At 39.1% G+C, this 23,056-nt stretch overlaps 2 protein-coding genes across 2 annotated transcripts; one reads left to right on the top strand and one right to left on the bottom strand.

Annotated features, from left to right (window-relative positions):
* The first annotated feature begins 1,492 nt into the window (after positions 1 to 1,492).
* Positions 1,493 to 8,485, top strand: LOC111838548 (pejvakin). Its single transcript, XM_023801634.2, has 7 exons — positions 1,493 to 1,552; positions 5,509 to 5,723; positions 6,177 to 6,372; positions 7,184 to 7,325; positions 7,404 to 7,521; positions 7,694 to 7,837; positions 7,934 to 8,485. Exons 1-7 carry the CDS (start codon positions 1,533 to 1,535, stop codon positions 8,233 to 8,235), a joined length of 1,137 nt encoding a protein of 378 aa, XP_023657402.2. The 5' UTR covers positions 1,493 to 1,532; the 3' UTR covers positions 8,236 to 8,485.
* fkbp7 (FKBP prolyl isomerase 7) lies at positions 6,574 to 16,389 on the bottom strand. Its single transcript, XM_023801633.2, has 4 exons — positions 16,128 to 16,389; positions 15,875 to 16,026; positions 9,066 to 9,196; positions 6,574 to 8,960 (listed from the first exon to the last, which is right to left on the bottom strand). The coding sequence occupies exons 1-4, from the start codon at positions 16,331 to 16,333 to the stop codon at positions 8,799 to 8,801; spliced, it is 651 nt and encodes a 216-aa protein (XP_023657401.1). The 5' UTR covers positions 16,334 to 16,389; the 3' UTR covers positions 6,574 to 8,798.
* Between the last annotated feature and the right edge of the window lie 6,667 nt (positions 16,390 to 23,056).

Raw genomic sequence — 23,056 nt, 5'->3', positions numbered from 1 at the left:
TCTGTATAATCACATCATAGCAGATAGGTACACCATGGCCAAACATATCATAAACCCAGTTTAGCTTGCATGAGATTATCCTGCCTGTCCCTGGGAAGCCATCCCACCCCTCATGTTGTAGCTTCACACATTTTTGCTCTCTTTATTTGGTTCCTTCTGTTGAAGTGTTAATTTCTCAGTTTGGAAACAGAATCAGCGGAGGTACTGTATAAGTATATATGCTGCTAATATAAGCTTTGCAAATGTGAAGGTAAGAAGTGTGATATCCAGAAGACGGTGTGAGGTTAAGATGTGGTGCTACGGCTAGAGCAGAAGGCAGATGCTGTTTTGTGTGGATCATAAACCGCCCTCCATTGAATCTAACAGTTAGAGAGGGGCACTTGTTCACAATGGCAAAATGACAGGGCTCAGCGGTGATCTTAGCTGGTAGAGTGTGAGGGCTTGGCAGTCATCTTTTCAGCTGGCAGTTAGAGGGCTCAGCAGTCATCTTCTCAGCTGATTTTGTTGCTCTGTACTTTGCAGGTCTTTAACTATAGAGAAAGATAGCAGCTGTTTATGGAGGACATTGGAGCATGGCATTCCTTATTAAAGGTGGGACTTATTTCCATTTGTTTGACCTTTGCATGAAGAACTTAGTCATTAATTTTGATTTGACATGGCAAATGACATGATATGAGTGTGGGGATGTGTGGAGGTATACAGGAGGAGCGGACAGGTGTCTGAGGAGCAGGCATGTGCTGACGGACCTGTGTAACCATGATGAACTTTTTGGAGCCGCTGGTCCATAAAACCACCAGAATGTGTTTGGAAAATCCTCCCACTTCTACATTTATGTTGCAAAGAGAGCTCTGAGTTATTCTAAGATGACACCCTGCTTGTAGCTCCTGACTACTACCCTGCTTGTGTAGCCAAAACTCATGTCAGACGGCCCAGAAGCAGCCTGATAGTCTTTCTTTATAGCTCCTTGCTCATTCCAACCCCCCACCCCCCCACCCAACCCCCGTCCCATCCACTTTCCAGTTTCCTCCTAAAAATTACCTTGTTCATCTGTGAATTTTAGAAACTTGTTTATTCAAAACAAGTAATTGCCAGTCAAGAGACTATACTACCATTGCTTAAAGCTAAAAAAATAATTACAGTTAGCTGCAGTGACACTGGGTGGAAGACTAATGCTTGGTAAACATTTTTTTTTATTTTAACTTTCCTCTGGAAAATGAACTGAATGTTTCAAACATGTGGATGTGTGCCAGGCCTGCACAAGTGGTCTCGCATTTTATCCTTGGTCATTAAGACACAGAAACAACAGAAGTATTTTTTTCTTTTCGTCATAAAAATGCCTGCCAACCTATCATATGAATGCTTGCCTGCCTGACATATACTGCTGGGAGGCTTTCCAACCAAAGCCACAGTTCATTAGTAAATATAGTGTCCAGCACTAATACAAAAAGCACAACTTTAAAAGTTTCAGTTCTAAATTCAGAAGTGCAAACAAGGCTAAACAAGTACATTCTACAGGATGTGAGCTGTAAGTCATGGGTGGTTTTAATGCAATGTAAGTAATGTAATGTTTCTTGATTTAATTAGTGACTGGGCTGATACCTGGCAGATTAAATTTAACATAGATAAATGTAAGGTAATCCATGCAGGGAGCAGAAATATAAAGTATAGATATTTTATGGGTTCCACTGAAATAAAGGTAGCTGATTATGAGAAATACCTCGGTGTGTATGTTGATGCTTCCATGTCCCACTCTCGCCAGTGTGGGGAAGCAATTAAAAAGGCCAATAGGATGTTGGGGTATATCTCCAGGTGTGTGGAGTTTAAGTCAAGGGAGGTAATGCTAAGATTATATAATTCCTTGGTGAGACCTCACCTAGAATATTGTGCGCAGGTTTGGTCACCATACCTTAAAAAGGACATTGATGCCATGGAAAAGGTTCAACGTAGGGCTACAAGAATGATTACAGGTCTTAGAGGAATGTCTTATGAGGAGAGGTTAGCTGACCTGAATCTGTTCAGCCTCACGCAAAGGAGATTAAGGGGGGACAGGTCTTGATGCTGTTCAGCCAAATGGTTACTTTAATATTAGATTAAATACTAGAACTTGTGGCCATACGTGGAAATTAGCAGGAAAACATTTTAAACTGAATTTCAGAAAACACTTCTTTACACAGCGTGTAGTTAGAGTATGGAATAGTCTTCCTGCTAGTGTAGTGCAAGCTAAAACCCTGGGTTCCTTTAAATCAGAGCTAGATAAGATTTTAACAACTCTGAGCTATTAGTTAAGTTCTCCCCAAATGAGCTTGATGGGCTGAATGGCCTCCTCTTGTTTGTAAAATTCTTATGTTCTTATGTCATGTAAAGACTCACTGGCAGGTTAATTTAAAAGGCAGATCTTTCACTGAAATATGTGGCTAGCATACATTAAATGTTCAGCGCAATCTGTATTGTCACGCTCGCAAGCTGGCGAGCCGGGAAGCAGGCGAACAGAGCCGAACTTACGGGCAAAAAGGGTTTAATCTGGGCAGAATGACGACAAACATCCAACATGACATTACACCACAATGACTGATCTGGGGAAGACTGACTGAGACTCGGACTACATACACAAGACTAGGCAGAAGGAACAGGCAACAGGTGAGTACAATCAGGGATTAACACGAGGTAACAAGGTGGGCGTGACACACACGAGGATCGGACGGAGCTGGGCGTGACATGTATAGTCAATGCAGTATTCTGTGCAATTTGTAATTCAGTGCAATATTCAGGGAAATTTGTATATTTTTTATATTTTATTACTCTTTTTATGCATCACATTGAGTCAAATAGCATTTTTCAATTTTGTTGTCCAAGTGACAATGACAATGAAGATTATCTTTATCTTTAAATGTAGCACCTTGGCTGCCATGTTCAGGACATGCTGTGTTGGGTCACTCCTCACCTTGTCAATCTGCAGTCGGCTTATTCATCAGGCAGTAATAAATGCAGTTACAGTGAGACAGTACTCTGCAGTATGCTGTTCAATGACTTGAAGCAATGATTAGAACACCAAAGACTTGAAGCTATGGAGCAGAGAATAATAGCTTGGTCAAAGTTTGTTAATCGCTGTGCTTTTTGCTGGCCGGCCGAAGTAACTGCCCATCTATAAACATCTGTAAAGTTACACCACAGAGTCTCTCAGTGCTATGTATGCACTCTGCGCTCTGTAGGAATTCATAGTTAATGCCTGCATAGATGAAAGGTAATTATGAGGAAGTTGTTTTGTAACACCTGTGAAAAGAAGGTTCCAGATTATTTGCTTAAACATCAATGAATGCATCAGTTTTAAAAATGCCGTGGTTTAACGTTGTGTTGATAGACTTCAGAGGCCCCCCATAAAGAGATAATGTGTGCCCCTGATCTATGAACTACGGGGGCCGATAGGACACCCCCAAAGGAAAGGGCCTTTGGCTCTGTACAGTGTCACTGTAGTATCTCCTAATCTGCTTCCTGTAAGGAGAAGCTGGGGTCTGTTTCTCTCAAACAGACCCCACCCTATTGTACTTATAAAGCAAAGACACACTGAACAGGCACATAGCTTGCAGCTTTTTACAATATACTTTTTGTTTCAACCATTTTTACTTTAGCAACATGACTGACGCATAAGCAACCTCTTTATAAATTTTGGTTTTTATTGTAATTTTCTATTATTTGGAAACAGGCAGCTGCTACGGACAACCCCTGTCATGTGTCCCACTGGTACTGTCATGTCCTGAGGTATTTATTTAGGACCAGCTGCTTTTGAGCTTTTTTTTCTTCCAGGGGTGGGACCCCCCTCCCCTGAGTAAAGGCAGGAGCTTGGGGAGTGTGGCCCCTCTGATTCCAGTTCATGCTCCTTCTCCATTTTGTTCTCTGTTTACTTTAGCTACTCTGTTAAAATGCACTGCTGAACATAACACTCATTCCCTCATTCTGCTCTTTATATGTACCATTCTCCTCCCCCATCTGTCATATAAACAAGCTGCTGATGAGTCATGTCTCATGGAAGGAGGTGATGGAGAGTCAGCCTCTTCCAGTGTGTTACAGTGACCCCTGTGGGTAGCTGCGGTTGTGCCACTCCCAGCCTCGTGTAATCTAGGCTTCAGTCCTATGACTTTGTTCTGGGCATTTGTATGGATAAGCCTCTGTGCATATGAAGGTAGCCATTTCAAGGCCAACCTTGGCAGAATAGTGACATATATGGGCCGTTAAGGCCCTTAACCTCCAGCTCCATGGGTGCCACTACGGGTGGCTGCCCTTTGCTGCCAAACTTTGTCTCACCTACATACATGTCAAAGTGTGTCAGCGTAGCCATTTCAGAACCTCTGCTAAAATCACCCCAGTATTTGCAGCAACCATCCAGTGTAGCCATGTATTTTTAGACTTGGCCACTAGCACACCCCATACAACTAGTCAATCTGTGACTGACTTTTGAAACCAATTTATTTAATTATTTAATTGAGCTGTTGGTGAAATTTAACAAACTCATGGAATGGCTGGGGTGCCCCTGAGGAGAGGTTTGGGAACTGAAGCGGTGTTCATCTAGCCATCCAACAAGATATCAGTAACTTTTTAGAAAACAGAAAAAAATATTACTAGTTTTTATTGTTACTCTTAATTTGCATATGTTCTAATGTTAAATTGTGCCAATACACATACTGGCATACAAATATACACACATACATATATATATACACACACATATATATGTATATATATATGTGTGTGTATATATATATATGTGTGTGTATATATATATATATGTATGTGTGTATATATATATATATATATATATATATATTTGTATGCCAGTATGTGTATTGAATTTATAATATTTGTGTTTTCAGACACCTGTCATTAATGCTGACACATCTTCATGTATGTAGCATGTGCCTAAGTTTAATTTAAACCAGCAGCACTGATAATCTGTAAATCAACCATTTCTACATAAATTTATAGTAAATAGATCATGTTTATGATGCTAGGGCTCCCTCTAGTTGCAGTGTTAACACTTTCGATGTTACTGGTGAATATTCAGGTGAAAATAGCTAACATTTTCTGTTATGCTATTTAATTTTGATCAAAGAAAATAAAAAACATTCCTGTGCTTCTATGCTGCTGTCCTCTGTGTGTTCAGGGCTCACCGGTGACACCATGTCACACAGAGTGCTCCTGGGAGTCCGATGGCTTTGGTAACAAGCAGCTCGACAGGATTCCGTGTGGCAGACACAATGTCCCCTAGCTTGGTATCGCTTTCACGGTCATTTTATTATTTATCATGTTCAGAACAGAAGGATGAGTGGAGCTGGTGGGGGCTCAGTGACACTTCGACACTTTGTGGGACCACTGAGCGGGTCTCCCTTACACTGTCGTGGGCCCAGGGACATTCCGGCACTTTCTGGGACTGCTGCCGGCTCTCCCTCACACTGCTGGGGGCTCAGTGGCATTCCAGCGCTTTCCATGACTGCTGCCAGCTCTCCCTTCCAACAGTGGGATGTTTGCTGCCGCCACCAAGAACTTTGTGAAGCAGGTCGGAGACACAGGCCAGCTGATCCCTGTGCCCAGTCTGAGCGAGGCCGATCGCTACCAGCCACTCAGCCTGGTCACCAAGAGGAAGAGGATGCATTTCTGGAAGAAGACCAAATATGCGCCCACCCCATTCTCTTTAAAAGACATTCTGGTGGGGGACAAGGAGATAATGGCAGGTACTGTGCTGTGTGTGTGTGTGTGTGTGTGTGTGTGTGTGTTTGTGTTTGTACCCAGGGGTTTGGTTGTGGTATGCGGGAAATAATTGCTTCGTGGTTGCATATAGCTTAGCTAGCAGATCAGTAGATCAGTCAATTTATCATTGCTACCTTGCTGGTTAGCAGAACATGCAGGTTCAGCTTCTCCTAAATTAGGAATGCATTTATTAAATTATTGATGTGTGACTGTTTGTAGCCAACAGGGGGGCCCCAAACCTCAGGGGGCCCATGCAAATTTGTGGTTTGGGTGGTGATAAACTGCTTTGCTGTGTGTACTTAAGTATCAAAATGGTGAGCATTCATATTACTTTCAGAGGAAATATTTATCCCTGTACATTTCATTATAATATAGTGAGACAGTGAAGCTAAACCACATACAGTAGTATGCATAACCACACTCTCTTTGACACACAGGGGTCTCCTCCTATCAGCTGCTTAACTATGAAGACAAGTCTGATGTGTCCCTGGATGGCCGGCTGAGGAACCACCTGATCAGCGATGTTGGGGTTAACATCAGCGGATCAGACTCTGTGGCAGTTAAAGCCTCCTTTGGGATTGTCACGAAGCATGAAGTGGAGGTTCCAACGCTGCTCAGGGAGCTTGGCTCCAGGTACTCCGTGCCTCCTCTAGTCACAGCCACCACGTGACATGACCTTTTGTAGTATCCAAGGTCTTGGGAGGGGGCATCAATTTGCAAGCTGACCATGTTGTGAAAGTGGAATAACTCTGCATAATTGAAGGACTGGGATTTTCCAACATAATGAACACTAAGACCTACTCCTACAAAGAAAATAATCTGGGGGACTATGTGTTTGATTCAAAATTGAAGATCTTTATTTGTCACATGCACAAAAATAGTGGTACACCAGCTGTAAAATGAAATTGCCACTATAGACTGTTCAATAAACAAGGTACAAGGACAACAAAATTAAATAATGTAAGTTAACAAAATAACTACTAAAATACAGAAATATATAAAAGTATAAAAGTAAAGATAAAGTTATAAATAGGAGAAAATATTTAAAGTGCAAGTTGCAGTTTCACGCTTTTTTAGTTTTTAAATAGGTGGTATTAATGATCCTAATGGCCTGCTCAGCCGCTCAGTCCAGACCATAAGGCACAGCCACGGGAACAGTTTATAGCTTGGGAGGTGTATCTGATAATGCAGATTATGGCGGACCTACTTTGTTGGATGCAGATGTCCTGCACAGTGGGCAGTGTTGTCTTGGTGATTCACTTGGTGCACCACACTGCCCTCTGCAGGGCTCTCCCCTCCCCTCCCCAGATCCCCACCAATTCAAACACTTGACCTTTTCTTTGTACTGCATGGGTGCTGGTGCGTAAAGGCTCACAGCAGTAATTGAGTTCATGTCAGTTGCCCAAAATGTGTAACCTCTTCAAATGCAAATGTTTCACTTCAGGAAAGTGGATCTAGACCACTGTCTTATCCGCCAATCAAAGGAGAGTGGGCGGGCCATTCTGTGTGTCGTCATGGAGAGCATCCGCACGACTCGACAGTGTTCCCTCACTGTGCATGCGGGAATGCGGGGGAAGACTATGAGGGTGACTACTCACAAACACTGAGCAAGTTTCCACTTCCTGCTGCCACCTGTGATTGGTTGGTTACATTTCTTGCATCAGTTTCAGATTGATGATGACCGCAAACCAAAGGGCCGTGATAAGGCCATAGTGATACCAGCACATACAACAATCGCATACAGCATATTTGAGCTTTTTGTAAGACTGGACGGGACACTGGGTAAGCATTTCCTGGACAAGCTGTGTACACATACTATTCTCTATGAATTACCTACAGGGTACTCAAATCTATAACCAAAAATACACAGCATGATATGATGTGCCAAGTAACTAGACAGCTAATGGACATGCAATCACACAGATGTTTTTGTCCCATATGCCGTGTTGTTAAGACCTTTGCGTAACATCCGAGTCCCCTGGTGGCTTTGAGAAGGAGCAAATTCGAGAGCAGCTGGGTGGCTTCATCAGCCGCCTGTCCTTTGGACGCCTGAGAAGGTTCTTCTCAGGCATGGTGTACGGAAACCCCTTCAGAGCAGGTCGGGCCCAGAAACCACTTCTCATGTTTGACTGTTTACGGACTGACTGTTTGTCTTGATGAGGGAAAATGACAGCCATTTTCTCCTCATGTCAAGATGACAGGACATTTGTGGAGGTAGCCCACTCTGACATGTACATGGAGGACCTTGTGGCAGACTACTATGAGAAGGCGGCGAGCATGACAGACATCTCCACAGGCTACCTACGGGAAGGCTCTCACACCCGCATCAACCTGCTAAACCACAACATCCCCAAGGGCCCATGTGCGCTCTGTGGCATGGGCCAGCAACGGCGGGAGACTGTCTATGGCTGCCTTGAGTGCTCCTCCAATGGACAGAAATACATCCGATTGCACGTGGTGCCCTGTTTTGACCTGTGGCACAAGACCACCAGGTGAATACAGGGTATTGCCTCAGCTCTACTGAGTGACAGCCACTGGGTGATGCTGACAAAGCAGGCTTCTGTAAAACACAGTTACGAGAAGCTTGAGGTGCACCGGAGTTCAGTGCTGCAGACAGGTTGGTGCTAATTAGCTTCCAGATGGTCTCCATGGTGGTCTGCATAATTCAGTCAGACCTAGCAACGCAAGCCAGTGAAGCATTTTATATGTCACATTTAGTGAACCCCAATAAAGATTTTTCACATTCTGTTTCTCATTAAATTCCTGGGTTTTAAAGCAAAAAAAACGATTTATTTATGTACAAAAGTCTATTTATCAGTCATGGATTTTGGAACTCCAAAATACAGTTCAGATGCTCTTTAAAACGAGAACCACATGATAAAACTCCATTACATACAACATTACATAACCCCTTTGTGATACATGAACAACAACAAAAATAACTAAATGAACCAAAGAGAAAAAATGTGTTGGCATTTATTTGTTGAGGTATTGAGCTTTGGGGCAGTTTTTGTTAGAAAATCATCATGTGCCTCGGGCTAGGGGAGACTCAGAGGATGCTAGAATTCGTCATGCTGGTAAACATTGTACTCCTTTGCAGATATCTCTCCATCTCCATCATGATCACTCTTGCGAAATAAATCAGCAATAATAGCATCATAAAATTTTTCTTCTTGCTGTCTGCCGTCCTTCTCGTAACTTTGCTTTAAGTGCTTCCTCACCTGTCAGTAAATGGCATGATTAGAACAGGCCTGCGGAGATAAATTTCCGTCACACCACAGGCTGATCTGTACACGAAGCACAACTTACAGCCAGAAACACAGTACCTCATCTTTACTGAGGCTCCTGTCCATGTCCACGTCTATTTCCATGAAGCCCTCCTTGCTGCGCGGTCCTCTGGACACAGAATAAACCTCCACTTCAAATATCACTGTGGCGTTTGGGGGAATCAACGGGTCTGATAGCATGGGGATTGAGAAGAAGCAGTAAATATCCGCAAGCAATAACTGCTGCAGGTTGAAGGGTCACACACAACATATGACTGTGTGCTACAGCGCTGCTATCAAGATGACCCAATACTCATTCATCAGTTTAACATGCATCCATTCACCGCTCCCTCATCTATATAAGTTTAATGTAGACAAAAAAGAAAGATAGGAACCTTTGGCTTTTTGAACAAGGACACTTAAACATGTTTTAGGATATTAAATATTTGTTTTTTTATCCTGATTGTTAACAAATGTGGAAGAATAGCAAAACAAACACTTGTTGGATAACACACATGACGAACTGATGCAGTAACTTGGTGTTTCAGAGGCCTGTATCACAAAGCAGAATTTCTTGCTTAGCTGGATAACTGGCTGGATTTAGGATTCAAAGGTTTTTATTTGTCACATGCAAGGTATACAGTCCAACTGTAACCTACAATGAAATCAAAGGTGGCCAACTCTGTCATAATAAAAAGAATGAAAGGCAGTAAAATAAAGTTATGGTACAATAAATATGTTATAAATAAGGAACAGTAAAGTTATATATGTAATAACAGAAAAGGAAAAACAGATATGTGTAACATTTCCAAAAAAAGTACATGGTACATGAGTAAGGAGTGAGTGTTTAATTAGTGTTAAGTAGTATAATGGCCTAAAGATAGAAGCCCCTTGTGAAACTCTTAGTTCTCACTGAGTGACAGCAGAAGCACTTTCCAGACCTTAGTGGCAGTTGTTTGGGTGGGTCGTGTCCCTGCTGATTTTGGCTGATCTGCTTCAGTATCATCTGAGGTATATGTCCTGCAGGGAGGGCAGATCAGCCCTGCTGATGCTTTCAGCTGAATATGCCACCTTCTGCTCTCAACAGAAAGCTGATTATTTTATCTGAACTGTGTTTGGTCACAATTGTGCATGTACAAGCAGTCCAGCCGTGGGCTCAGAACACAGCCTTGTGGGGTGCCAGTACTCAAGGTAATAGTCTGCGCCAAATGTAAGTAAATGAAGTCCATTTAAACTAGGGTACTTTAAATCTGACAAGTTATCCGGCTAAGCAAGAATGAGTTTACTTGAGTCTGTGTATGATAATGCCCACTGAAGCGTGGTCTCGCAGAACAAAAAAAAATGATCAGAGCCATTATCAGAGGATTGCCATGGAAACAGACACCAAAAAGAGTACTGCTCCCTGCTTTGGCACAGTAGGAAATGGAAATATTAACATCTGCATATGCAGAGTATGAATTAATTGTAAAGAAAAAGAAACAGCAAAGGAGAGACAGAGAGACGACGTGGCAAAAAACTACAACTATGTCAACAAGTAGATCACTATAATTTTAAGATTCATCAGACCAAAGTGGTCAAAAACAATATCTAATATAATGGATGAAATATTTTAGATGAATGGTTCATTCTATGTACATTGTGTTTCATATATATACGGGAATATATTTAATGTAGTTGCAATTCATTTGGAACCAAAAGTTCTTAGCAGCAATTTAGAAACATAATTCAAAATGGTAGGAATATTATTGTGTATTTGTAATTAATCCCAGAATATGTAACATATATAACTGTAGACTGTGGCTGATGGTTAATATTCATTATTATATAATGATGGGTGGATAGATGGATGGATGGATGGAATGGGGGGAGGCGTTGGTGATGTTTGTCCTCCAGTACTTTTAACAAAATCAACATTGACTTTTACATGCAATCACTGCAACGCATACGTGTATGCCAGAATAAGCAAAAATACTAATAAGTATTGTCTATTCATCTTTATTAAATTACCACTAGTACTGAGAACTTCATATATTTTGTCCTTGTAGCTGCTAAATACCAGGGTTGGACCTATTCCAGAATGCATTCATCAATTCCAATCAAAATCAGGAAATGGAGTTGGGAATTGAAAAAAACTACGAGGAACAGAATTGGAATTCAATTCAAATTTCAAGGAGTTCCATTTCCTGATTTAGATTGGAATTGATGAATGCATTCCACTAAGTACACTTATTATTAAAGCCATAAAGTTGTCTGGCTGCTACCTTAAAATGTCCACTGAATAAATGTTTGAGAAAATGTTTAGGCTAAAATCTGGGATATTCTATGCTGATCAATGGTGCCAGTGTGTTTGTGTGTGTTTGCGCACATTTGGCTTGTTGGGACCAGTGTTATTATCATAAACTAAAACTAAATTGAAAACAAACACTAAATAAAAGAAAATAATTTGTGAGCCGAAATAATGAAAACTATATTTACAAAAAAAAGTGTGTCAGACTTTAATCAGCAAAAAAGCGGTGCCACATCACCAATATCTTTTTACCTTGTTTAGCCACAATATCTCCTGTTTTAGAAGATGATGTGGTTGCTGAACTGTCCCTTTCTTGACTCCAGTTCTTATCTCTTCCATGATTTACCAAAACAGTTGCAAGTGGCGTGCTCTGTTAACTGAATTTAATAAGTATACGCCAAATTTATACAGATTATTAACTGCTGGGTGTCACAATACGCATCTCATTAATATTTTAGACATACTACTAATTTGCTTATCAAATTGTGAGCGGAAAATAATGTCTGCATAGTGCCCATAAGCTGGCGTCTAGTGTTAATTTCGTCAGACGAGACGAGACGAAATATGTTCGTCAACGACCTTTTTTTTCATGACTAAGACGAGACGATGACAAGACTGCACCACTGTCCAAAAACGCAGACTAAGACTAAATTAACATGGATTATTGTTGACGAAAAAAGACGAGACGAAAATGTTTTGCATAAAATAAAAACTAAAATAAAATCTCTCTTCATTTTCGTCTACAATCGTCTCTGCTTTTTCATCAGCTGTTACGGCTTTAAAATATTCAGAACGATTTCGCGGCTTCGCGCTGTTGCTCAAGTTACAGGTCTCATACTCCTGCTGAACACACAACACACAAAGCGAACACGAGCGACGACGACATGCTAGGTCGAAGGAAGAGGCTCGATATTTGGTCGCATTTTAAGTACAATGATACTGACAAAAAGTCAGAATGTGTCATCATAACTGACGGGAAACACTTTCGGGGAAAAACACCACCAACCTTAAACGACATCTTTGTAACTTAAGTTGTCAGTCGGAGTCTGTTGGGACCCAGCTTTTGAATTGTGTTGGTTAAAATAAAATGCTCTTCGGAACAGGTTAATCATTTGTGAATGTGTCTCCTAAATCAGAAATTGAAAACCAGACACGTTTAACATTTGCATTCAACAAAAATCATTCAACAAGTGTATTTTGTCAGGTAATTATGACATTTAACCAATGTTTGAGATATGTGAAACACTTTTTTTTTTACTGAAATGTGTATCAGTAATAATCTCAGTAATAATGTGTTATTTTAAAAAAGACTACAATTTTTTGACTAAAGCTAGACTAAAATATATTGAGTTCTTTTTTGACTAAAACTAGACTAAAATTAAAAGACTTTTAGTCGACTAAAACTTGACCAGGATACCTTGAGTTTTCTTTTGACTAAAACTAGACTAAAATGACGAGACTTTTAGTCGACTAAAACTTGACTAACAAAAAAAGATAGGCCTATGTGAATGACTAAATATGACTAAAACTAACAAGGACATTTGGCACAAGACTAAGACTAAATTAAAAATAGGTGACGAAATTAACATTACTGGCGTCCATTATCTAAATCCCTGCAATAGTTTGTTGTTGTCAAAATAAAATTAACTTAAGTTAACAGTCTATTTGATCTTCTGGGGAATTAATCATTTATATAAATCGACCAATTGGTAAAATAGTCGACAGATTAATCCAGTCATTAGTGGCAGTCATCATCTCCAGCTGAAGCATATTACTATGAAAAGAATTTTTTTTAAAAACTGACGTGCTGTAATACCAGTTAAAAGTTCATTTTGTGGTTGTCAAAAGATGGATGATTCTTAATTCCTTTGAAATGACCAAGAAGTTTGTGTGTGCCATTTTTATGTGCAGGCAATAAAGGATCTCAATTTAAGCTATGAATAGAAAAGTTATGTACCCTGTGCAGATTTGTCATTTCCTATAAATCCACGAGTCATGCACAGAGCCTGGCCATTTTACTCGGACATTGAAGCTCATTTGCATGATCTTAACAGTGGACACAGGCAGGCCTTAAGTTACAATACACTGGGAAATAGAACTTTGAAATGAAATATAGTGTTCTGACACTACCTGCACATTAATGCTGTTTAAAGGTTACCTGCTCACATAATATCCTTCATTTACTAGTTCATTACAGTAATGGGAATGCAAATTCCACTTAGGCATTCAGTTGTATTAGTGAATGCTGCAATATTTAGACACACATGTATTCATTGTCATGAATCCTTCAGTACTGTCACCAATAAACAATTCTGTAATAAATTACAAACCTGCAACTTACTGGAACTATCCTGTAGATCAGCGGTCACTAACAGGCGGATCGCGGTCCGGACCCAGAAGCTGTCCCATACGCAGTGGTGGAATGTAACAAAGTATTTATACTTCGTTACTGTACTTAAGTACATTTTTATGTATCTGTACTTTACTTAAGTAAAAATAATAATGCATACTTTTTATTTTACTCCATTACATTTTGCGGCAATTATCTGTACTTTCTACTCCACTACATTTCTACAATTTATGCCGTTACTCGTTGCATTTTCTGAACGTGATTTCCTCAAAATCTTGCATGAAAAAATAGTTAGCCTATTGCGTTCTGGCGTTGTTTGCCATTTCCTACCAATCAGGTGGCTTTATTAGCTCCAATGATGGCAGAGCGCGCGTCAATTGGCAGCAGGAGCTGGTAGACTGGCTGGATTTCAAGAAGACGAGACGTTCAACATGGCGTCACACCACCACTAGTGTTTGGTTACTGTTGTGTTTCCCTTTTACTGCTCTTAACAGATGTGTTGAATAGTTTTGCAAGTACATAAATGATTTAAAGATGTATCATGTCCTGATTGGTTTATGTTAATGGTATATTAGTGGGTAATACCTAGTAGATAACTTGTCATCCACATAATTCTAAGTTAGGGTACACACAGTATTGCAGAGTATTGCAATAAGCACACCCAGTTTTCCAATACACATATACTGTATAGTTGCTAGTAATTATTACGAGCAATGACATCGGTAGAGGCGTAAGTTAGTATATCTACTATTCTTTTACAAAATGGCACACCCGAGACGTTGAGACAAACCATTGTGTGAGTACTTTTACTTAAAAAATACTTTAAAGTAAATTTAAAAGTAATTACTTAGTACTTTCACTTAAGTAAGATTGTTGATGTAGCACTTCTACTTTTACTTGAGTACATATTTTGCAGGATATTTGTACTTTTACTTAAGTACTAAGCTTCAGTACTTCTTCCACCACTGCCCATACGGACCCGGACCCACAGCCAAAACATTTAGTTATTATTTAAAACCTGACGGTTTTTTATTTTAACCGGCGCAGCGTTTGTAGTCTTTTCGGTAGTGGTTTAGCAGTAGAACCGCCGTTTCCCACGCCAATGAACGCGAAACGCCTTTGACCGCCAAGCAAGACGTATAGTTCGGCGTATGCAGCCCTTTGTCTGCGCTAATGTGCCTTTCATGTTATTAGCAGCAGCGAAGCTAACACCCGCAAACTAAAAGCGTAATGTTTCTAACAGAGTGGCTGCACTCTCCTGAAATTGTAAAGCTGAAAAGTTTTCAAATACAATATGTATTATATAACACGTTGGATAAATAGACGTAGCTAGTTTATTGTTGATTTCATGTTCGTTGAAGTTTCTGCATTTTAACATATGTATAAAGTAATGTTATCTGTTATATAAATAAACTCATGTGAAACAAAAAATGCACGTTTTCAGGGTTGCCAAATCTCAAGCATCTGGCATGACACTCAGGCTTTCAGACTCATGCTGGACATCTTACAGCAAATCTATATTATTCCATTATAAAACCTAAAATTAGCTACGTCAAAAGTGTATTTACATCGTTAAATACAAAAGCAGACTATTTACAAGGTAAGAACTGTTACATGTGTGCAGACATCTCGAATTGAAAATCTCACTCCAGCCAGCTGGCATAAGTTCTATGTCACGTGACAATAAATGTCAAAACGTTTTTGAATTGTACTGAATTAATTTTATTTGACAGTCAGGTACTGATTACATACAATGTTGATGCAACTAATAGGCTACTTAAATATATATCACACTATTAAATAGTTATACATTATAATCTTCCGGACATTTGCTTCAAGATTTTTTCTCTAACTGGACCTCTTTAAATTTTAGTTGAATACCCCTGCTGTAGATTTTGAGTGCTCAACATAAACAGGGTAGCCAACTCTCACGCATCTGGCGTGACACCCAGGGGGTGATCCAAGTGGAACGTTCAGCTATTTAATAAATCATGTACTGGGATAAGAAAAGGTACCATAAGCGAAGATATTCACCAGAGAATACCTGATTGTCTAGCTCGAGAAAAAAATTCCGCTCCTATGTCGACCGTAGCTTGGCGCAAATGCCAGATGAAATCGTGCATAAACACAAGCTAACTTCACCATGTAACTTAAGTTATTCCCTATTATGTCAATCGCGTTGGAGCAAATTCTTAGGTCCCATGTGTGAAGGTATTTCAATGAAATACATACCTTTGCCCTTCTCACCGTAAGCCAGCGACGGAGGGATGGTGATTTTGCGTTTCTCCCCTGCACACATGCCCATCATACCCATGTCAAGGCCTCTGATGATCTGTCCGACTCCGAGGATGAACCACTGGGGATGGCCAGCTTTATCCGACCGGCTGCAAAACATCATGGAAATGCAAAAGGCATGTAAGAGCGGCAGGTTGTTATTTAATAAATCACATTATGCCATCGAGTGTCCTCTCTGCTCTCCACTCGCCTGCAGTAAAATTTGGTCCCGTCCTGCGCCAGGTATCCGTCATAATGCGCATTCATCAGGTCGCCTCTGCGGCTTTTCCGTGTACAGTCCTCGGGTATGAAAAGCACCTCGATCTGAACCTCGTCCAAGCCCCCGCCGGCGGCTGCGGGATCCCCCCAGGAGCTGCAGAGCTGCAGGTACAGAAAGAGACACATGAACACGGCCATCACGACGACGCCAGCGTGGCAAGGAATGACGTGTGGCCTCAGATCCAGCCCCCCCGGCACTGAGCAAAACGCCCAGTCGCACTGACACATCACTGAACGGTTAACACTAACATTCCCGAACAAACTTTTTGCTGATGTATTTTGGAAGATAACATTCCTGTTAATATTCATTGGCGTACACAAATTAAAGTTTGTTTTTAGATCACCGCATTTTGTTTTTAATGATAACCGCAGGTTTCAGCCTATATTCATATATATACTATAGCACAAAACAACACTAAATCATACCCATTAATTGATAGTCTCCCTGCACTTCATGTAGAAAATTTAAAACCTCGTTTTTCATGAGATAGTTAGATTTTTTTCTCCGGCGCTGCAAAACGTTGTGACGCGTCACCATGTCACACGGTACAAGAACCTTGCAAGAGCAAGACGACTATGGCAAGCCGTTTTAACATTTAATCAAGTCACACTCCTATCCCGTAATTACATTTTAGATATACATAATATAATTTCTCCTAGTCAAAATTATATTCGTACTAGTCAGAATGGCAATTACAGATATCCTATGGCAAGCCGTTTTAACATTTAATCAAGTCACACTCCTATCCGTAATTACATTTTAGATATACATAATATAATTTCTCCTAGTCAAAATTATATTCGTACTAGTCAGAATGGCAATTACAGATATCCACAATTGCATTCTTACTAGTAGAAAATGTATTTCAAGATATCTAAAACTTTATTTCTCCTAGTCATAATGCTATTTAAGATATCTTTAAATCTTTACAAAGTATAAGTGGCCGTTTTGACATTTAATCGCTAGACTGGATACGCATTGCAGATATCCGTAATTCAATTCTTCCTAGTCAAAAAGAGCATTTCAGATATCCACAATGACATTTTTCCTATCCACAATTGTCATTTCAGATATCCACAACGTCATTCTTCCTAGGAGAAATTACGTCACTTTTGCCATTCATGTCTATTGGGCTTTCAATTTCAGATATCCACAATTACATTTCAGATATCTAGAATTAACATTCTGGATATCCGAAATTGAATTCTTACTAGGAAAAACTCCCATTTCAGATATCTACAATCCAATTGTTACTAGTCATAATTTCAATTTCAGATATCCACAATTACATTTTAGATATCTAGAATTAACATTCTGGATATCCGAAATTGAATTCTTACTAGGAAAAATGACGTGTATTCCGCCAGTATGTTTCCCTGTCGTCGTCATTTCAGATATCTAGAATGGCGGTGCGACGTACATCCGGTAAAAATATATAAAAATATAAGCCAGCTAAATAATTGATGTCATCCATACTGTCGCTATGACAGTTCTCTATAAAACTCCTTATTACAAATAAATTAATAACTACATACGTTTTAATAGAAAGCTAATAACTTGCACGGTAAAATATAAAACGTTCTTTGTTTCACGTTGCTGAATAGCCTATATAGTTTTTGCTGTTAATGCAGCAGAACAGAAAGTGATCAGCATGATACGTTTAGCTGATCTGCACTGTTCAGCACAAATACAGACTCCAGTGGAATTAAATCAGTATTAGCTGGATTTACTAGTTTTGCTCCAGTTTCATTTTTGATTTGGTCACCTAGAGGGTCTGCTGATAGACACAGATATATACAGTATAGCACAAGTGGCGTGTTGAGGGGCTGTCAGCTGTTCGCAGTCAGTGCAGTCCCATGCAGACCAAAATTATGCATTTTGTGAATGAATGACCGTCCCAGGTCATTCATTCACAAAATGCATAATTTTGACCAGAGCATGTAAGTGGAGCTTATCGCTCACGGACCTGTACGCTCTTCCAGCTCCCCCCACTCACAGCCACTTCGCTCATTATCGCCCCCCTCTCGGGCCAATTTTAATCCCGCTCCAAGGAAATCGCTCACCGCTGTCTCCAAGAACGAACGTTTTAGCCTTAACTTTAGCCTGTCATCAAAGTAAATGAGCAGTCAAATCCACATTCAAGTAGAAATGGTTTATTTCTAGGTCAGTCCTGCTTCATACACAGCGTGTGAGCTGGTCTGGGACAGTTCCGGTATACGAAAGTGGAGCGAGGTGACGCTAATTGTGGATAGTCAATGGACCCATTTTATGTTAAAACGGCGTCCTATCTACTCGTTAATAGATATCCACAATACAATTGTAGAAATCTGCAATTGCATTGTTCCTAGGCGTAATTCTAATTGTAGATATCTGCAATTGCATTTTTACTAGTCATAATGCGAATTGTGGATATATGTAATAATTTTTACTATTCACAATGTATTTTTGGATATTCAAAATTACATTATATATATCTGGAATGTTTTTTTCCTTTCGGATGTCTGAAATTACAATTATGACTAGTAACAATTGGATTGTAGATATCTGAAATGGGAGTTTTTACTATCAGGAATTCAATTTCGGATATCCAGAATGAACATTCTGGATATCTGAAATGTAATTGCGGATATCTGAAATTGAAAGCCCAATAGACATGAATGGCAAAAGTGACGTTATTTCTCCTAGGAAGAATGACGTTGTGGATATCTGAAATGACAATTGTGGATAGGAAGAATGTCATTGTGGATATCTGAAATGTTCTTTTTGACTAGGAAGAATTGAATTACGGATATCTGCAATACATATCCAGTCTAGCGATTAAATGTTAAAACGGCTACTTATGCTTTGTAAAGATTTAAAGATATCTTAAACGGAATTGTGACTAGGAGAAATAAAGTTTTAGATATCTTGAAATACATTTTCTAATAGTAAGAATGTAATTGTGGATATCTGCAACTGCCATTCTGACCAGTAAGAATATAATTTTGACTAGGAGAAATGATATTCTGTATATCTAAAATGTAATTGTGGATAGTAAATGGATCGTTTTTATGTTAAAACGGCGTCTTATCTACTCTTCAACAGATATCCACAATACAATTGTAGATATCTGCAATTGCATTGTTCCTAGGCGTAATTCTAATTGTAGATATCTGAAATTGCATTTTTACTAGTCATAATATGAATTCTGGATATCCGTAAAGACATTTTTACTAGTCACAATGTATTTCGGATATTCGAAATTGCATTCTGGATATCTAAAATGGTGGTATCCTTTCGGATATCTGAAATTAAAATTATGACTAGTAACAATTGGATTGTAGATATCTGAAATGGGAGTTTTTCCTAGTAAGAATTCAATTTCGGATATCCAGAATGTTAATTCTAGATATCTGAAATGTAATTCTGGATATCTGAAATTGAAAGCCCAATAGACATGAATGGCAAAAGTGACGTAGTTTCTCCTAGGAAGAATGACGTTGTGGATATCTGAAATGACAATTGTGGATAGGAAGAATGTCATTGTGGATATCTGAAATGCTCTTTTTGACTAGGAAGAATTGAATTAGAGATATCTGCAATGCATATCCAGTCTAGCGATTAAATGTTAAAACGGCTTGCCATAGTCGACTTAAGACAGATCGTACAGCACCTCTTAGCCGGCTGAACAAACTGGAACAGCCTCCGTGGCGACACAACTTTGCCCTTATTGGCTGAAGAACGTGACGTTTGTATCCCTGGAAGTTCCGATGCGTTATCTGCTATTTCTCCGGAATATCACGTAAAGCAGTGAGAACTGGTTTTCAGTTAATTTACCTAGTAAAATAAAGTTTAAATAAATTACATAAATGCTCTAATAGTACACGTAAGGTAGTGGTTTATATATTGTTAGTTACTGTAATGTTGCGCTGCTTTATTTGGTTAATCATTCAGTCTGTGAAGAGATTATTTTGTCCCTGAGGCTATTCCATTGGTGCGCCCCCCGCAATACCTCTGCGCAGTTTCAAGAGGGTCTAGCTGCTGACGCCTGTAGAGTGGAGCTCCACCGGAAATACGTCACTCCACAGGAAACACGTGATCTTTAAGGACGTAAAGTGGAGCTCCGGTTAGGGTTAGGGTTAAGGTTAAGGTTAAGCCGTTTTTTTTTTTTTTTTTTTAAATTTTTATTATTATAACAATAATACAACAATGACAATAGTTCTTCTTCTTAACAACGACAATAACAGCAACAACAACAAGAGGGGTACATCTACAATAATGATATAAAAGAGGAATCCAGTTCCGCAAATGCACTCATAGTTCTGGTTGCTTTCCGGCTTAAAAGTCCTTGTAATGTTCCAAAGTAATGTTTCAAATCCACCTTGTAATGGGAGATGTTGGGCATTCTCGATGACCATTTACATTTGTGAAAATAGAATTTACCTAGTAATATTAAAAGATTTAACATGAAAATATGACTCTTCTCGATATCTCTTTTATCATAATAAAAAATGACATCTCTTTTACTTATATTTATTTTTGATCCACTCAGTGTAGTAATAAAGATTCAACATTAATCCAAAAAAAATTAACATATATACATTCAAAAAAAAGATGTAAAACAGATTCCACATACATTCCACAAAAAGAACAAAATTCAGAAAGATCAGCTTTATATCTCTTGAGAAATTGGTTAGTTGGATAGATGATGTGTATAATTTTAAAATATAATTCACTAACTTTGTTATTAACACAATATTTGTTGTTATACGTCCAAATCAATTTCCAGTAAACATTCTCAAACTGGCTATTCCAAAAGTATTTATGTCGAAATGTTGCTGGGCAATGAATCAAACATCTTAAAAATTTGTTATTACATTTTCTGTCTTTGATATCAATTCCATTTAAACAAATTTCTTTACTCATTGAATACTTAAAGGAATCACTAGAATCCTGCAAAAGTCTCATAAATCCTGCTGGTATTGCGTCAATTACAATACTAAATTCATGTGGTTAAGCCGTTATTTAAGGTTAGGGTTTATTCGCTGTGACACAGAGTTGAGGCCACGTGTTTCCTGTGGAGGTGACGTATTTCCGGTGGAGCTCCACTCTACAGGCGTCTGCAGCTGGACCCTTCTCCCCATACAGTATATATCGAGTCTAGTAAACATGATCAGCAAGTCTTTCATAGGCTGCAACAAAATGACGAAAGAAATCGCGCACCTTTTCACACAAGCGCAGCAGGACCTCGTATTAAAGTCTAATTAATTATAAAAATTTAAGTCGGGCAGAAAGAGCCATTCAGGCAAAAAGGTATTAATCACTTTTTGGCAATGGGTAAACTGCATTGTACTGGTTATACTGGTCCTATAGAGGTGTTTAAAGTGGAAAAAGTGGGTTAGATGTTTACTAATTCTGTAAATATTACCCAGAAGAGTGCAAAACAATTAAATTCAGGCAGAAAGAGCCATTCAGTAAAAATGTATTGGCGTTAATCACTTTTTGGCAATGGGTAAAGATTCAAGATTCTTTAACTGTCACATAAATAGTTATACAAAGTACAACACATAGTGAAATGTATCTTGTGCGCTCTTCTGTAGACTGTGCAAGTTAAAAAAGCAAAAAGCTAAAATGCAAGCTAAAAATGCAAGCAGAGAAGTATGTTCAAAATGAACGGTAACACAGACATAATAAGTGACGAGTGTAACAGTACGGATATGGTGAGGGGTACAAGAGCACAATGAACATCATGGTTTGAGGTTCAGAAACTGCATTGTACTGGTTATACTGGTCCTATAGAGGTGTTTAAAGTGGTAAAAAGGACTATATGGTTGATACTGCAGCACAGAGCAGGAAAAATCCACTGAGTCTTCATGACTGCAAGATGAAGAATTGTCTTTATTTTATAAGTAATCCACATCAGTTATGTAGTGAAACTCATTTAGACATAGGAACATTTATAAACATAAATCTACATTAATGTGTCGCATTTGAACTTCCATGGCTTCATGAAATAAGGTTACAGTTTTACAACACAGTTACGACCGAGGACTGCTTTAAAGCGTTTTACATGACAATGGCTTCCTTTGACTCTTATTACATTTATTTAATTAAAAATTCACCAAACCCTTAAATCTGACAAAGACATACTGTACCTTCGCTATTAGCTCGGGGATACATGTACTGTATAGTTTTTGCACTTTAAGATGATTTGATATTGGAAATAGCTGCTGTAGTTGCATAGAAATTGTGGGATGTGTCTTGAACAGGCTGTGTTCTAGGTTTACATTTTGATCCATGGTTAACATGGGTAGAACATATAAGGAAGGTGGAGAATAAATGCAAAAAAGTAATAAATACAATGAGGTGTTTAACAGGACGGGAATGGGGTGCAGACTATCAATCACTGAAATATATATATGTAAGTTTAATAAGATCAAGAATAGATTATGGGAGTGTGGTGTACAGATCAGCAGCCAAATCTGTACTTACGAGGCTTGATAAAATACAGGCTAGAGCTTTAAGGTTATGCTTAGGTGCAGTAAAAACATCTCCAGTATGTGCGCTTCAAGTGGAAGCGGGAGAACTGCCTTTGCACATTCGACGTAAGCAACTGCTTGTAAATTATTGGATTAATTTGAAGGGACATAGAGACAGTCACCCCACTAAGAAAGTGTTACGAAACTGTTGGGAAATGGAAAGGGTACGAAAGAATAGTTTTGGGTGGGTAGGAGATGAGGCAGCTAGAGATTTGGGGGTGAGAGAAAAAGAGTTCTGTCCAACTGTGATATAACCTGACTGTCCAGTGTGGAAAATAGAAACCATGGAAGTTGATTTTAAATTGCGGCAAATCAAATCAATAAATAATAATATAGACCTAG

The sequence above is a fragment of the Paramormyrops kingsleyae genome, chromosome 1 (assembly GCF_048594095.1).
Source record: "Paramormyrops kingsleyae isolate MSU_618 chromosome 1, PKINGS_0.4, whole genome shotgun sequence".
Classification (NCBI taxonomy): Eukaryota; Metazoa; Chordata; class Actinopteri; order Osteoglossiformes; family Mormyridae; genus Paramormyrops; species Paramormyrops kingsleyae.
The sequence above is the reverse complement of the archived record's forward strand: the minus strand, read 5'-3'. Positions and strand labels throughout refer to the sequence as shown.

Bases quoted from the DNA above. Each gene is read 5' to 3' on its own strand.
- LOC111838548 (XM_023801634.2), top strand. From the start codon at position 1,533: ATGGGTGGTTTTAATGCAAT. The intron at 1,553-5,508 runs GTAAGTAATGTA...CCCTTCCAACAG, and splicing joins ATGGGTGGTTTTAATGCAAT to TGGGATGTTTGCTGCCGCCA. The intron at 7,838-7,933 runs GTCGGGCCCAGA...CCTCATGTCAAG, and splicing joins CGGAAACCCCTTCAGAGCAG to ATGACAGGACATTTGTGGAG.
- fkbp7 (XM_023801633.2), bottom strand. From the start codon at position 16,333: ATGGCCGTGTTCATGTGTCTCTTTCTGTACCTGCAGCTCTGCAGCTCC. The intron at 9,197-15,874 runs GTATGTATTTCA...CCATGCTATCAG, and splicing joins TTACGGTGAGAAGGGCAAAG to ACCCGTTGATTCCCCCAAAC. The intron at 8,961-9,065 runs GTACTGTGTTTC...ATTTACTGACAG, and splicing joins GGAGCCTCAGTAAAGATGAG to GTGAGGAAGCACTTAAAGCA.